The 17,333-nt window shown below is 32.6% G+C and overlaps 1 protein-coding gene across 1 annotated transcript; it reads right to left on the reverse strand.

The window, feature by feature from the left end:
- Window positions 1-305: 305 nt before the first annotated feature.
- On the reverse strand, window positions 306-8,981 carry LOC114392035. Its single transcript, XM_028353076.1, has 8 exons — window positions 8,488-8,981; window positions 7,029-7,397; window positions 6,690-6,949; window positions 4,864-5,005; window positions 4,354-4,725; window positions 4,127-4,258; window positions 3,107-3,235; window positions 306-2,991 (listed from the first exon to the last, which is right to left on the reverse strand). Exons 1-8 carry the CDS (start codon window positions 8,581-8,583, stop codon window positions 718-720), a joined length of 3,774 nt encoding a protein of 1,257 aa, XP_028208877.1. The 5' UTR covers window positions 8,584-8,981; the 3' UTR covers window positions 306-717.
- Window positions 8,982-17,333: the final 8,352 nt, after the last annotated feature.

The following is a 17,333-nucleotide window of genomic DNA, read 5'->3' on the forward strand; positions in this document are numbered from 1 at the left end:
AAAAAAACTTACCCTCCAAATATTTAATATAATTATATAGTTAACTTATACTTAACTTGAATTCAAGACGAGTAGTTAAATTGAAATAATCTCGTATCAATTGATGCTCGCACTCCATAATTTAAGTTTAGTGCTTTATTGCTCGGCGTCTTATGCTTTTGGAGAAGGGATAAAAATGAAGCTACTGTTTTCGCTAGGTGATTATCATTATGTTTAGTCCTACCAATAGAACAGACTACTTCTACAAGAATTTTATGTCTCCACAATTGCAAGGTCAAGAAACACATGCACATTACGGGATGAAATGATGTAAATCTGAATCCAATTATAATATATTTTTGGCATCCACTGATAAAAAAACCATCAACCAGAGTCGAGCAAATATAACACTTTCAATCACATTGATGATGTCCACTCAATCCCCATTACAGCTTCCATTATGAAGCAGCTTTGGTTCTCTGAAACTTTAAAGCAAAAAGGTGTTTGGGGAAGGCGGAATTATGATCTCACATAAGATACCAGCACTCGCAATCTTTCTCTACACCAAAGGAAAAAGCAGACAAATTGGGTAACAATCAACTAATAAAACTATAGGCTAGAATAAAAATTGCTTAAGGAAGCTTATTGTTTACTGAATTACAAAGTACTCTAACCTCCATTACCACATGAAGATAGAGACTGAATTCGTCAACAGCCACCTTATACTTATCATTTCATTTAGAAAATTGAAAACCTTAAGGTATTACTTGCCGCAAACAAGTTGTACTCCTCAATGACAGTAGCCTCTTTTTTATTGCAATCATGATCTTTGTCAACTTGATCTACTGAACTCTTTGAACTAAAATCTCCAACATTGTCGCCATTTGAAGATGCAGTTACCGATTTATGACCAGTTGAAAGGTCTACAGGGCCACCAAAATGAAACAGGGAAAAACCACTGCCTTGGGACTTTGCAGAATTACCACATTCAACTTCCCCATGCAATGCTTCTTTTTGCAAATTAGCTCCGGTTAGAGAAACCTTTTCTACTGCAAATCTACTAAAATGCTCTTGCACCATGGATGTTGGCTTAGACATTAGAGTCGGTTCTTCTGCATTTAAGCCTTTAGCTCTGGCAACTGGCTGATAAACTGGAACGGCAACAGGGTTAAATAGGGGTGCTGGTTGCTGTAAGCCACCATACTGCAAGCAGAAGCACGGATCCTCATTTAAGCTATATCCAAACAGGCCAGCATATAAGTAGGGGTTTGGGTGTGGGAAAGGCATCAACCCATTTGTGGGAGCAGCTGGCCATGAAACTGGATTTTGATGGTAATATCCCATTGCTGAAGGAGGCTGGAACACTGGAAATTGAACATTTTGCTTTGGCACTGGAGGAAGCATGCTTTGAGGTTGAGAACACTTATTAATGGAGGAAAACCCATTATCAAAATTATGGGTAATTTTCACCACAGGATTCCCCGATACATCACCTCTTGTTACACCCAAGGATGGACCAAATGGTGACCTGCTAGTCAAACCCTCATCATTTGCATTATTGATTTTCTTCATCCCAGCTTCACGAGAAACAGATAAGCCATTGTCAATGCAGGTTGAACTATCTCTTACTTCAGATTGTTGGCTAGCATCTTCTGAATCTGATGTCGAGGATTCTGTATTTTCACGGTTTGAAGATGTTGTATTATTATCACCCTCACTTAGGCATGATGAGCAGTTATCAGAACTAGAAGTGCTACCTTGATTGGGATCAGAAGAATTATTCAAGGCAGAGCTGCCCATCAGACACATTCCAGCCTCAGACACAATTTCTGTGGAGCTGCAAGATGCTCCAGTTTCTGCATCAAGATTATTCTGACAGCCTTCAACCATTCTGCTTCTTTTCAAATTACTATCCTCGTCATCAATTTCACCTGAACTGCCAAATTCATCAACAGAAGACCTTACTGTATCAAACTGAAACCCTTGACTTGTGGACCCCAATGTAACATCAGAGTCTGAATTACTACGAGCATACTTCTTGTGTGACTTCATAGGCTCCCAAACTTTCTTTGGTTGAGGCAAATCCCTGCTGGAATAGTTCCCTGGGATGACTCTGCCTTTGGTTCTTCCATTACTCTCATGCATGAAGTCTACATGATTATACTTGCTACCACCATAAAATTGCTTAGATGTATCAACTGTGGATTCAGACTTACTAGCAGGTTTTGTCTCCCAACTAACTCTATTCGTTCTATTATTCAGGCTACAACTGCATGAATGGAAATTGTATCTGTCGTTTATCCAGCTGTTAGAACTATAAAGCCTCTCACTGCACTTATGACTAATGTTTCGACCATTGGATTTTGCAACATTTATTCTAGATTGCCTGTTCAATCCATTGATTCCCCTGGAAGGCATCCCAAAATTATCTTCATGGTGTATTGGCTCTGATCTTCCAACAGCCACACCATTTTCTGAAGCAACTGCATTATGGCTTCTGTCAGACCACTTTGTGGGCGCATCCAGTTGAAATTCTTTCCTGAATCTAAGTCTTTGACAATAAAATTTTGATTGCTCAACTGTAGAAGTACTATTCCTGTCTTGAGCATTTGCAATGTCTCCATCCCAGTCATCATAAGTGTGATGTTGCGCTTTTGCAACGTCTCCCTCACAGTCATCGTAAGAGCAGTCTTGTGTTCTCAAAGTACTACCCTCTCTAGTGAAGTCTTCATCTTGTATTTTAGGATAATCACCCTCTATTACAATGACTGAACTCCTGCTTCTAATAGAATTATTTTGTTCTACATCAGAAGCAGGAGACAATTCATCCTTTGAGATTTCAGTAGATCCAGGAACATCCATTGATTCGGAACACTTTCTTTCTGTATCTTTCTCCTTTCCTTTTAGTCTTTCCTTTCTCCTAAGTTTTTTCTCCCTTTCTTTTGCCCGTTTCCTCTCCTTCCGTTCTTCTTCTTCACGTTTTTCCTTTTCTTCTTCTTCTAGAAGTTTCATCTGTAAAAATATCATGTTTGGGATTTTAGAAGTAAAATCTAAAAATAAACGTGAGTTCAGTTTTGTTCATTTTATTCCCAGAGTCTGTTCCCAATAAAAGCATAATAATTAAGACCTGCTTTTCTAATGTAATGATTTCTTTGCATGCTACATGAACTCGTTCTTCCAGCAGTTTCAGTGCAAGACAAACAAATATGCTGTGCGCATTTTGGCGTGCTGTTCCTTCTCTGAAAGCCTTCTCGACCTGAAAGGTTAAGACATGGTTAGCAGTTAAATAAGACAAACAGAGACGCACACACGTGTGACAACCAAGGCCAATGCAAATTGCATAATAATCCAAACAACCATAGAATCTACTTGTTTCAGGTAGAATGCTAAATTTCAAGTGGACATCACAGATTTTGAACCCAAGATCCCACAAATATTGATTAACCGTAGCACATATATTTCAATGTCATTAATTAACCCAATCATTTATCTCAAATCAAATGGCAAATTCATTTTCTATATTTAGACTTGGGATGCAACCAAATTATGTCAAAATGAAATTTATGCAGGTTGACTGAAGTTGCTTCATCTGTATCCCAATCCAAACACGATTCCATGTTAGCATTAGTGAAACAATACCAATTCAATGTACATGTCTTCTTAACACCAGAGCTAAATCAATGGGACTACCGGATTCCCTATTTCATAGCTCTTCACTTGTTTCGGGAGTCATAGAAGAAAATCTCAGGAACATTGAACTTAAGGAAAACTCAAATTTTCCATCATTATATATGTTTATTAAGCCAAAATGCCTGACCATAGAATAAGGTGAAAAGAAAACATAGTATAGTATGTGGAATGCAGTCAACTTTTTCCACATTATGAAGGCAAAATAATAAGAGTTCAATAGTAACTTAAACACACGTAATACCATTCTAAAGTCAAACTGATCATTTATACCTTACCAATATAACATTTCATTCATTTGTTATATTATTTCCATTTCCCCCCTCACTGCACCAAGCATACTATTATCCTTAAATAATTATTGATGAAAAATATCAAAATTCAAAAGACAAGATAAATATATCCCTGGAAGGAGAAATCAAGAAAGACAACTAAGCAATAACAATAAAGCAAAGCATGCCTGTTCTTTAAATATAACAGTAGCAGCATCTAGAAGAAATTCTCGAGCAAGTTCAGGACTCTTTGCATGCTTTTGAGGACGGGAGCATTCTCCATCAATCTCATTTCCATCTTCATCCATCAAACCATCATCCTATAAGAATATATTGCATAATTAACAAATGAAACTTAGACAAAATTCCTCATAAATGATTTTAAAATGAGTTTCCCTAGTGAAACTTGAATTACCTCTTCTTCTTCTGCCTCTTCCGCATTCTCAAAGAATCTTCTGATACTTTCCCCTTTTGTTATTGTAACATAACCATCCCCTACAATTAGCCTGCAATGTACACACCGTTGACCCTTTAATGCATGAGCTTTAACAGAAAGTTCAGTACAGCGTCCATCTAGCTTCCAAGCTCGGAGGGTGATGAAGCATGCACTCAAACCACCAAGATCTAGGCCACTGACTTGTACACATCCATTCATTCCAACATTTTCAAATTCCAAAATGTCAGATTTTCCTTCAGTTGTTCCCACAGCCCACTCAAAGTGATGATACAATCCAACAGTATCCGCAAATGTTAGGCGCCAATCAGCTTGAATTGAGTCATTGGATACCTGACAAGAGCAAATGTATTGAGTTTGGTCCTCACAGGTAGCTTGAAAGCTACCATTTTCATAAGAATGTCGGTATAACTCACTCATTGAAATCCCAATAATAACAGAATTCACAGCATAGAAATATGGAAGGCACACCTCATACTGAAAGGCAGTATCGGCAACACAAAACCAGCTGGTGCAACGAGGTTCTCTTCTCATGCGCTTCAGTTCTTTTAGTTCCTTGAATTCTCGAATAACATTTCTTCTACAATCTCTACAAAATCTCTTGCTATCAAACCTGATAGATAGAGGGTAACCTTTTAGTAAAATCTAAAACATAATTTGCTGAACACACAGCCTTGAAGCATGGCAGAATATCTAGTTTCATATGGGGCAAAATAAACTCATTCCAAAATTTAAGTGAGCATTGCTAATATGTATTTTAATTAGCATGAGAACAAAGTGAGACAAAAGAATTCACTCAACAATCAAAGGAATTTATTTTTCTAAGCCTACTAGCAAGAAGACTTTCGTGTCAAGAGGAGGTGCCAAGTTCTCTAAGTATTAATACTCTGATTAAATTATACTATAGGTGGAGGTCGAAGAATGGTTTAATAGGAACAAAAATATGCACTATCCCGCTCATTCTTGTGCAGAAAATCAACTTATTTATGAGGAATAACAACAGGAAGGTGTGGATTCTAAACTGATCAGTCATACAAACTCTAATATTATGTTGAAAATTTAGATAGAGTAAATAAGAATTTGGGAAGAGAAAAGATAGACGGAGAAAGAGAGACAATGTTGAAAGGCTGTAAGATGACACACTGAAAAATGCCCCGGCCCATACCAATTTATGCAAAAATACTAGATGAAAATTATGAGCATATTTTGTCATTCAAGCTCCAATCAATTCTACAAAATCAATCCCCAATTAATCCCCCTTGATTTTAAGGTCAAGGTTTCCCTACTTAATTCACTAGAGTTTACTTAATAGTTTTCTTTACTTGAAACAGTCTTTAACAAAGTCACATTTCTTATCCAATTACTCATTTATACAGTCCAGAAAACCTGTAGTATCTAATTCACCATATCTTCCATTATATCATGAATAAATGATTTCCTCTAAACAATCTAAATCATTCTGCATTGCCAGGTCTTGTGTCAAACTCATAAATCTAGCTTGCACTATAACCATTGTAATGGTTTCATTTTGCTATTATCTAAACTATCCTAATCAAGATTCAGGACAAAACCTTCAAAAGCAGACAGGCTCTGGAGGGAAATGAAATACTGATCCAGCCACTGGCTACCCCCTTGATTGGTGAGCTCGAGGACCAAATGAAAGTAGACAGAATACATGCATACTCAGCAGAGAAGAACTGAAGACCTTGCATCACTGACCAACATATAAGAAGCAACTCTACTCATACAGTCTGTCCTTGACAATATTCTAAGGGTTCTCTTAAAACTTAAAAAGTCCATGAAATCATAAAAATATGTTCCATTTATCTGCCTGATTATGTAACTGACAAGCTTTTCCATTAATGGAGCACCATATACTCTTCATTTACTGCATTCAATCTATGCTGCTAATCCAATTTGAACTCCATGTCTAGGATAGAGTTCCACCATTCAACTTTTTAACATACAGCCAACAACTCAATTGTCCTATAATCTGGCAGAATGCTAATCCATTACAAATCACTTACATGCCAATGGTAAGAATATCAAAAAGAAAAAAAATCTTTTTTCCCCTCTTTTCTTCCCCTAATTTTGAGGGGAACAAAATATTTGATGCTGGTGAAGATGCCATATTCAGGATATTTAACCCCTTCTGATGCATGTCTCAGATCTCATCCCTTGTATATCACTTTCAACTGTATTACTGCTTCTAGTACAAGAATTTATATTATTAATCCACTGGTAACAAGTTATCTCTTATCTAAGTCTAACACAGTCTGAGGAGTGTAGATAAACACCTGTACATGAGTCTCTCAATAAAATCTTCTTCCTTCATCCTTAGAAGAGATTGCCTTGTCTCGTCTCCCAGTGCTGACCAAAAATCCACCAGCGTATCACATGAAAGTCTGGCAGTGTGCAAGGCACAGGTTTCCCTTGTCCCATGCCCTCTACCATAACTCACAATTCCTTGGCTTATCCAACCACGGCCTCCCCCACCACAGGCATCAGGATAAAGCAATTCTCTTTCCCGCTCCCTTGCACGTGCTCCATCAAATACCTAATACGAGGAAAGAAGTTAAGCTACCAAACAGGGAAAAGGACTGCATGAGAACCCAATACAAATGAACTGCACTTACAATTTGCAGTCCTTTCAGAGACTTTGAATACAAGTAGCAGTCCATAAGCGTCAATGAACCCTCACGCGTTGTGGTCAAACCACCCCAAGGATGGACAGTTGGATCTTGCATTTCATCCTGGACTACATTACATATGGATGATCCACCATTATTTTGATTTTTCAAACTTTCAGGTCTGCTGCAAGGAATGTGAACACCCGCTCCCTCTTGCTGCAAAGATTTCCCATATGTAACAATCTGCAAAAAGCCTTCAAGAAGTAGCCCATTGCACCTGGAGCAGTACATTATTTTTCGTGCATGCTCAAAAAGGGTTTGCTTGTCTATCCTCAAGAGCTCCTGCCGAGCTTGCGGCAACAGCTCACACCAAAACTACATCACAAGAAAGCAAGAAACTCAATAAGAAACACATTCAGCTCGTTACAATTGCAATTTATCTCAAAAAAATTAAAGAAAAATAAAACTGATAACATGCACAACCAGTGTTGTTAAATAGTGGCCATGGCGGAATGGCATGGCGTATTTTTTGCCAACTACCATAGGAAATTTGTGAAGGAAGGCCCACCATGGCAGCACCATAGGGCGCAATGGCGTGTTTATATAGTGAAATTTCGGCCTTGTGCCATCCGCCATTTATAACACTGTGCACAACACATCCTCAGGCCAAAATTCCCTTTCTGTAACTTCAGTCTTGTTTGGATAAACAAAGTTCTTCATAAGCACTTATGGGAGAAAAAAAATTAAAAGATAAAATCAATTGAGCTCCTCCCATGTGCTAAAATCAACTAATGTACTCACCGTTTACAAAAGCTCTCTCATTTAACTTCTCCAAAACACTTAAGTACATAAATTGATATTAGCTTACAGGTGAAACTCCATTTATTTTACCTTCCTTTTTTTCTTCTCCTATAAGTGTTTATGGAAAAGTTTATCCAAACAAGAATATCCAGTTCTAGTAGATGCTCCTTCCTCTTCTCCCCCCCCCCCCCCTTTATTCCCACTATTTTGCTAGTTGCTTACACTCATTGGCAAGCCATTTCCTCAGCCAAAAAAAGCATAAGGAATCTGAACCTCGAGCAAGCCAATGCTTGTTTAAAAAGTGGCACGCATTAGAATATTACTCAATACAAAATATCAGAGATTCAAATGTAACATCACTTTTATTCTATATACCTCCACCTAGCACAATGATGTGAATAATAAACAATCAAACCGAATTTTCATTCGTCAAACACAAACACCCGAATCAAAAAACAAAACAATTGCATCTAACAGTGATATATCCTAACCCCCCCCCAAAAAAAAAAAATCAATAACCGAATTGCTTCAAGATCCAATCCAAGTCACAACCAATACAAAGTGATCCAGCGCCATCTGAATTAACAAAACAAACAAACAAAAATCCCGGAACCAATTAAAAAGGAATTTCAGAATATAAAGTAAAATTAGATCGAGCGAGTACCTTGTGGAGCTGATTGTATCCAACATCGTCGCGATTCTTCGACCAGAATCCATTACTACTACCGAATTGGTGATTCCCGTGCGGTAACGCAGGCATTTTTCGCGTTCAGAGTCTGCTAGATTCACCCACCACCACCAACAACAACAACAACGCTTCCATTCCCCGCCGCGAGGATCCAAATTGATTATTGATTGAATTTTATTTTATCTATCGGAATCTAAGATAATTCGCAGATCTAAGGAGAGAGAATTGAGAGAGATTTAGAGAGAGAAAAGGAGGGTTATGCTATGGTGATTATGATGATGATGGTCGTGATGAGATTTGGTGTTATGTGAGACCTCGTGTTTGTGCTGTCATGTGTGAATGTGGTGTGTTGTGTTATATACATGCATATATATATGTGTGTGTGTGTAGAGAGGGAGAGAGAACAAAAACACTTGGAAGAGGATGAGAAAAACGGTAATGGTAATGAAACTGGTGTGAATAGCTTTAGCTCTTGCCTTTGAACGGTTAAAAGTTAACCAAAGTCTCCTTTTTCTTTTCTTTCTTTCACTTCTCATACGTAAAAATTGAAATGAGCATTATTCATGTAATTTTTTTTCTAATTTCTTCATTGTGTAACAATATTATTTTATCAAAATAGTTTTCCAATGGAACCACTAGGGTGTTTGGATAATTTACACAAGATATTAGTTACGTTAAAAAAGCATAAAATAAATATTTGATTATTCAAAAGGTTGTGCGATGGAGGATGGCAGGGTGGAGCGCCTCCATGAGGTCGACTCTAGCATGTTCACCGATGCTGAAGTGATCTTCAACATAACCTCTAGAATGTCATATCTTAATTAGATCTTAGGTCATGGAAGGAAGCGGAGGATAACCAAACGCGTGTCAAGTGATGAAGAGTACAATTTCGTGAAAGTCTTGTTCGATTTTGAATTATTTGGAAATCTTAACATAGTGTTGTGTGATTTGCTTTGAATTGAATTTGGATATGGGAAAGTAATATTTTTTGTTGTTGTGCTTTTTATTTGAATTGAAGTTGTGTTTTGATTATTTGGATCTAAGATGTAGTAATTCTAGCCACCAAAAGTTATTTATACATATTAAATGCTTTAGTCAAACAATTTTTTTTATGGGTTTGAACCACCAAAAAAAAAAATCATCACAAAATATAATAAAACTGAATTCATGTCATCACTAATGTGATTTTTTACATCAAGGACTAAAAGCATTAACAGAAAAAAAAAATTAAAAATTAAGACTAGTGAAACTTTAGTTAAGGGACCAAAAATTGAATTTTAAAAAAGTTGATGAACTAACAGTATAGTTAATCCTAAATTCTATAACATTTAATCTATAGTTATTGTTATTCACTTAAAAGATTTGTAAAATAAACCATAGTTTTCTAAAGAATAATATTAATTAAAAGGAAAATGTAAATGAATTAATTGTGTTTGTGTGATAAATGTCAATTGTAATTTTCAAAATTTGATTACTAATTAAAATTATAAAACTTCACAATTAACTTTATATATATATATATATATATATATATATATATATATAAGTGAGAATTAATTGGTGTAAGGTTATTCCAAATGAATTAGTAGTATTGAGTTTGAGTATGAAATATATAGGTGTGCTAAATACATTAAGAAAGAGCTTTAATGTTCTTTATTGTAACTACTCACCTTCTTACATAACTAACAAAGCTAACAATTTGATTTCATTTAATTTAAAAACTCTTCAATTAGTCTATTTATGAAAATAGTGTATATACTTTTCTACAATTCCAAAACCAACCAATAAAATCCAAAACTTCAAAATAAATATGCTTTCACAAAACATGGCTACACTTAACTTAGTGCCTCATGCCATTTCAATATTTTAAAGAATATAACACTTTAAATTCATAAACTCATAACAAAATATACACAATATAAATCTAAGTTGGTCATCTCTATACATGAAACTAGAACAAGGAAAAGAAAGAAGAAAACACATCTTCAATCATGAGCTGACTAGTTTCATCTACCACACCTCCAAGTGTAAGATCCGCCTAAAAGTCATTTGCTTCCCCAAACATGCAATTCGAGATAGTGACATTCACAACCAAATGTGTCACACAGAAGGATAAGCTTACCAAAATAAAACTATACACATACAAATAAACAAATTACAAATATTAAATAAAAGCGAATAAAACTTAAATTTATGAACTATGAAAATACTATTCATTACAACAAGTCATTTATAACAAAACACAGTTCATTTGTAAACATCAATGGCAATCAACAATAGCTCAACTATATCATATAATACATACAACATAATCTTAACATAAGACCTCAATTATCATCAACAACATAATATCTTAACATAAGTTCTCAATTATCATCAACAACATAATATCATGAATCCTACTTAAACACCAATTATCTCAAATCCTCATTAGCAAACATCTTCACAATTGGTGTACAACATAAAATACTAGACAAACTCAATCATTAGACATTAACTCTACTCCATGGAGTTTCAACATCATATGAGCAGGCCTCATCCCCTAACATAGTCCCACTTCAAGGAGTCTCTAGGGTTGATCCTACAGGAGAAATGTGATTTTATCAAAAATTGATAAGTGTGGACAATGGCTTGCCTTTATAGGTTTAAAAGACCTTCTATCTATAGGATTCACTCACTCTTTTATTCTATAGGCTTTCTTGTTAATCACCATGAAAAGTCCCAACACTAATTAAGTTGAGAGCCAACCAAGCATCCTCAACTTGCATGCTTACTTGTATGATTGTGCACCAACTGTGCATAAACATTATATTTTTGTGCACTCAAATATACCAATGGAAAATCTCTTATGATCTTAAATACGACACCTTCACACCCATCATCTCCAATGGCTTGACTCAAAAGTCCAAATACATCTCATCAATCAATAACAACGACAACAATTCATTCCTTATACACCAAAAGAGTTGATTAAACCTCGTGCAAAGTTATATTTCACCACTCTGAGGTACTATTCAAAGTTAAAACATAGGAATGGGTACTTGGGAAGGTATCCAATCAAGCAAGACACTCATGTCATTTTAGTGTATCAAAGTTCTAACATGGAACTCATCTTCCCAAACTAGTCATTTTTCTCTAAAAATCCTTTTTATATATAGGGATGGTTCCAATATAAGTTCATATTCGCATCTCACACATCATCATCTCATCATGATTCAACCCAAGGAAAGGAAAGGATAAAAGGAAATAGGGACGAAGGCGGTATTGAAGGAAGGGGGGGGGGGGCAATTATCCAAATTAGAGTTTATCCAATAAATATGTAAATATTAAATTTTACATAAAATACTCATTATTTTGTGTTTTTTTAAATGATTAAAAAATCTATAATAAAAAAATACATTTACACTACTAGAAAAATGCAATTTAACGACCGAAAATTTTCGGTCTCTATTAGCGACCGAATTAGCGATTACCCAGTTAACATCACAATTCGCGACTGAGTTAGTGACCAAAATTGGTCATGATGTTTAACTTGGATCAGCGACTAAATTAGCGACCGAACTGAAAGGTCACTGAAAACTTCGGTGGCTATTTTGGTTGCTAAATATGTTAAAAAAAAAATTACTTTAGCCACCAAAGTAGCAACCGATATGTAGTTGAAGATAGCAACCGAAGATGTTTCGGTTGCTATATGAAGATTATAGCGACCGAAACGAATTCGGTCGCTATGCGTATTTCTGTTTTGAGATTAGCGACTGAAATTTCTTTATTCTATATAAGTGAAGTAAAAAAATATTATATTTATTATAAATTGTAATAAATATATAATATACTTAAATATATTTTATACTAGAAAAATATTGAAATTAGTATATTAGTATTATTTTTCAATTAAGAAAATAATATTTACATTATTTGATTAAGATAAATAAGGCATGCTTATCATTAGTCTTTTAATTTGTATTTTTTACAAAATAAATATTTAAAAATGATAATAAATACCCTTTATATTCTAAAAATATATGATAATGAAAATTTATAAAATTAGGTAATTCAAAATATAAGATATAAGTGTAACACGAGAATTATTCAATAAGTTTAAATATGACATAAGTAAAATTTATGCATTGATGAAGACCTAATTTGACTTTAGTACAACATGTGCATTGAGCAAGGCCCAATAAGATGCAATGCGTAACATATGCATTCACTAAAATCCCTAATTTACTTTGATTTAAGGCTTAATTGCAAAATATGTCCCCCTATTTTACCTATAATTTCACCAAATTAGTCCTCCTATTTTTTAATTCCCATTTGAGTCACTGATTTTAACTAGGGGTGGATAAACAGGCTCGGGTTCATGAATCAGATAGCAGAGCCTGTGGTTCGCACAAGCCACAAACCATTTTTTTTTATAAAATCCATGGCTATGCAAGATTTTGGGTCCGTCCAACATAATCCGCAAGCTGTGTGGGTTTGGACGACGGAGTTCATGGGTTGACCTGCAAACCCACAACTACTAACCAAGGCCAACTCATACCAAATTAATCCTAAAAGCCTAATCCAAAATTTATTTTGATTTATGTTGAAAATTGATTTGGTTGTGTTAAAATTTTTGTAATTGAGTATTTGTTAGAGATTTATTAAGATTTTTTTAAAAATTATATATAATTGAGTGTAATTGACTTTTTTTAAGAGAAAAAACTATATTTATTTTCAAATTTAAGTATTTCTTTAAAAACTAGGCCTGCGAGGAGGGTGCAGACTAATGTATTAAGTTCGTGTAAGAGTGTGGGACAGAGTGGTCCGTCTGTTACCATTGTGGGCTTATGCCGAGCGAGACGGCCTGCTTACCCACACCTAATTTTAACCGTTGATGGTTAAATTTCAAACATTGATTATAATAAAAAGTTGACTAACATTTTCTTAAAAAAAATAAAAACTTTAAAAATGTTTGAGGAAGGACAAGAACCATGATGTTTAGAATGAGAAACACACTCTTTTATGACGACATCTAAGTGTTCATTTGAATATTTGATACAAAATATAATATTAATATCAACTTTATGCAAAAATAGTTCAAATTCAATTTTTGTATTTATTATATTTTTATAATCTTATATATTATCTTTTAAAATATAACATATAAGATTAAATTCTATTTTCACATAAATTAGAATATGTATATTTACATAAGTTTTTTTTATTTTATATATTATATTTATCTTTTAAAATTTCTGATTTAATGACAACATTTTTTATTTATATTAAGAAGCTCATGTTATTTATTGTAATATAAATAAAAATAATGTCGATAAATTACATAAATCAATATTTTAAAAATAGAAAATATTCTCATTTTATTTAATTACATTTATTTACTATATAATTTAATTCTTTTAAAAAATAACCACTTGATTACATAAAGTTAAATATAAATAAAAAATACTGTTCTAATAAATAATAAAAGTAACTTAATCTTAATATATGTAAAAAATACTATTCACATAAATTAGAATAGGTATATTTATATAAGTTTTTTATTTTATATATTATATTTATCTTTTAAAACAATTTTTCTGATTTAGTGACAATATTTTTTTATCTATATTAAGAAATTCATGTTTTTTATTATAACATAGAGAAATACTGTCAATAAATTACATAAATAAATATTTTAAAAATAGAAAATTTTTTCATTTTATTTAAGTACATTTATTTATTATATAATTTAATTCTTTAAAAAAATTAACCACTTGATTAAATAAAGTTAAATATAAATAAAAAATACAATTCTAATAAATAATAAAAATATCTTAATCTTAATATATGTAAAAAAATAATATTCGCATATATTAGAATATGTATATTTATATAAGTTTTTTATTTTATATATTATATTTATCTTTTAAAATAATGTTTCTGATTTAGTGATAATATTTTTTTATTTATATTAAGAAATTCATGTTATTTATTGTAATATAGATAAAAATACTGTCAACAAATTACATAAATAAATATTTTAAAAATAGAAAATATTTGATGAAGAAAGGGAAAATGAAGCGCCAATGAAAGAGAAATATTTGGCAACCATGAGTCAGATCCAACGCCTTCTATTCTGCATTCACCCCCCAAAACCAAACCCTATTTCTCTTTCTTTCCTGTTTGGTTCTAGCGAGCACAATGAGGAGAGGAGCTAAGAGAAAGACGAAGCAGGGTCAAGAAGCCAAACACGACACACCCGAAGATAACAAGCCCAAAGCTCAGCTTCGAGCTAAACGAGCCAAGACCTCCAAGCCTCAATCCGAACTTGAGTACTTCGAAGACAAGCGCAACTTGGTTAGTTTAATTAACACTTCACCATCGTTGTTCAATTTTTTATTTCAATTCGAACCTTAGAAAGAAAAAGGACATAAAAAATGATGAAAAGAAAAAAAATAAAAGAAAGAAAAGAAGAAAAAGGAAGGAAGAAAGAACACTAGAAGGAAAAGAAATAAAAAAGAAGCTAAACGTGAAAAAAAGAATTTAAATATAATAATAATAATAATAATAATAATAATAATAATAATAAAGAGAGAAGTAAAAAAAAGAAAAGAAAAGAAAACAGAGAAAACAAAAGAAAAGAAAAATAAGGGACGTCAAAAATGATGAAAAGAAAAAAAATAAAAGAAGAAAAAGGAAAGAAGAAAGAACAGTAAAAGAAAAAGAACTAAAAAGAAACTAAACGTGAAAAAAAGTTAAAATATAATAATAATAATAATAATAATAATAATAATAATAATAATAATAATAATAATAATAAAGAGAGAAGAAAAAAAAGAGAAAAAAAAGAAAAGAAAGAAAAAAACAGAGAAAACAAAAGAAAAGAAAAAAAAAGGACCTCAAAAATGATGAAAAGAAAAAAATAAAAGAAGAAAAAGGAAAGAAGAAAAACCGTAGAAGAAAAAGAAATAAAAAAGGAGCTAAACGTGAAAAAAAGTAACTTATCACTCTTTAAAAAAGAAAACAAAGAAAGAAACAAAAAAAGAGAAGAGAAAGTTTAAATATAATAATAATGATGATAATAATAAAGAGAGAAGAAAAAAAAAGACATAAAAAAGAAAAGAAAGAAAAAAACAGGGAAAAGAAAAGAAAAGAGAAAAAAAAAAGAAGAAAAAAAAGAACATAAAAAATGATGAAAAGAAAAAATGGAAAAGAAGAAAAAGGAAACAAGAAAGAAAAACAGAAGAAAAAGAACTAAAAAAAAACTAAACGTGAAAAAAAAGAAAGTTTAAATATAATAATAATAATAATAATAATAATAATAATAATAAAAGAGAGAAGAAAAAAAAGAGATAAAAAGAAAAGAAAAAAAACAGAGAAAACAAAAGAAAAGAAAAATAAAAGGACGTAAAAAATGATGAAAAGAAAAAAATAAAAGAAAGAAAAAGGAAACAAAACGTGAAAAAGAAAAAGGGAAAACAAAACAAAGAAACACGCAAAAAACGTGAAAAGTAACGTGCAATGCTTTTTGAAAGAAAGAGAGTAAAGGTATAATGCTTTTTGAAAGAAAGACAAGAAAGAGTAAAGGTTACCGTGGTGGAGTGCTTTTAGAAAGAAAGAAAATAATGAGAGTAAAGGTTATTAATTCTTGCTCTTTCTAGGATTTCATCTTTTAAATTTCATCTACATTGCAGTGCACGCTATATCTTCCTCTCTTCTGGTTAGGAGCTCTTACACAGTAAGTTATTTCATCTTTTTTTTGCTTATTTTGTTTTGAGTTTTGAGTTCCCTATTTTTTCCAACACTTTTGCTCCGATTTGGATATAATTAGAACAATTTCTGCTAACTGAAATATTGTTGATGTATGTTGAAATATATTTTTTTTTATGGAATTTCTTTGCTCTAAGTTTTGCGTTGCCAGACCTAGGTTTGTGGAACTTCAATTTTTTTTTTTTGCTGGTTGTGTGTTTTGAGTGCTTTGTAGTAGGGATAAGTGATGAAGAACCCCTCAAATTGCCTCTATGAAACCATCATTTAGAATTAGTCCTCCTTATCTTAGACAAACTCATGTTTGTGGTAGATGAAGTGCCAAGAACAGTCTTGTCCATGATGATTGACACATTTCGGGCACTCAAAACACTTCACATGTTTTAGAACATGTCTAGTTCTGTGTTTGACTATGCAGTGTGCTAGTTTGACAGGCTGGAAGCACAAAGAAGGAATAAAAAAAATGAAAGGTAGAATTAATGGTATTGTAGGATTAACAGTTCCCGTGTTTTAGTATGATGTGGCTTTCTCTAAGAAAAAAAATTCATTCATGAACCCCAGTTCAAGTTGCTTGAACACTAGACCAATGCAGGACTACAAATAAAATTAGGATTATATAAATATAAATACATGTTAGAAAAAATTATGATAATTGGCTAACAAAAAGAATAAATAGAAAGGTTTATCGATAGATAACATCAAGCATTATGATTTTCAATGAAAGTTTTATTGGCAATGGTCTTAAGGGTAATATAATTAACAAAATTACTTGATGTTCAGAAATAATATCCTGACATAAGTGTGCATAAATCAATGTCTAGAGTGGGGAAAAGACTAAAACTACTAACATTTCATTAATGTTCAGAAATAATATCCTATCATTCCTTATATATTAAACTAGCACGAAGTATATGTTTGGTTGTGAAATGATATCAATTCACAATGTTCCTAATTGTTAGAGAAAACACCTTGAAAATAATTCTTTTAAATAGTTATTGATTATAATTTGTGGATTGATCTGTCCAAATACAATTTTTCATACAAAATAAATGCAAAAATTTTAGACAAATTAT

Source organism: Glycine soja, chromosome 2, assembly GCF_004193775.1.
Source record: "Glycine soja cultivar W05 chromosome 2, ASM419377v2, whole genome shotgun sequence".
NCBI classification, from domain to species: domain Eukaryota; kingdom Viridiplantae; phylum Streptophyta; class Magnoliopsida; order Fabales; family Fabaceae; genus Glycine; species Glycine soja.

What these genes read in the sequence shown, in the direction of transcription:
- LOC114392035 (XM_028353076.1), bottom strand. Translation starts at nt 8,583, where the DNA reads ATGCCTGCGTTACCGCACGGGAATCACCAATTCGGTAGTAGTAATGGA. An exon ending in ATTGAGAGACTCATGTACAG is followed by an intron (nt 5,006 to 6,689) that starts GTGTTTATCTAC and finishes TCTATCTATCAG; the next exon opens with GTTTGATAGCAAGAGATTTT. An exon ending in AAGAGGCAGAAGAAGAAGAG is followed by an intron (nt 4,259 to 4,353) that starts GTAATTCAAGTT and finishes ATATTCTTATAG; the next exon opens with GATGATGGTTTGATGGATGA.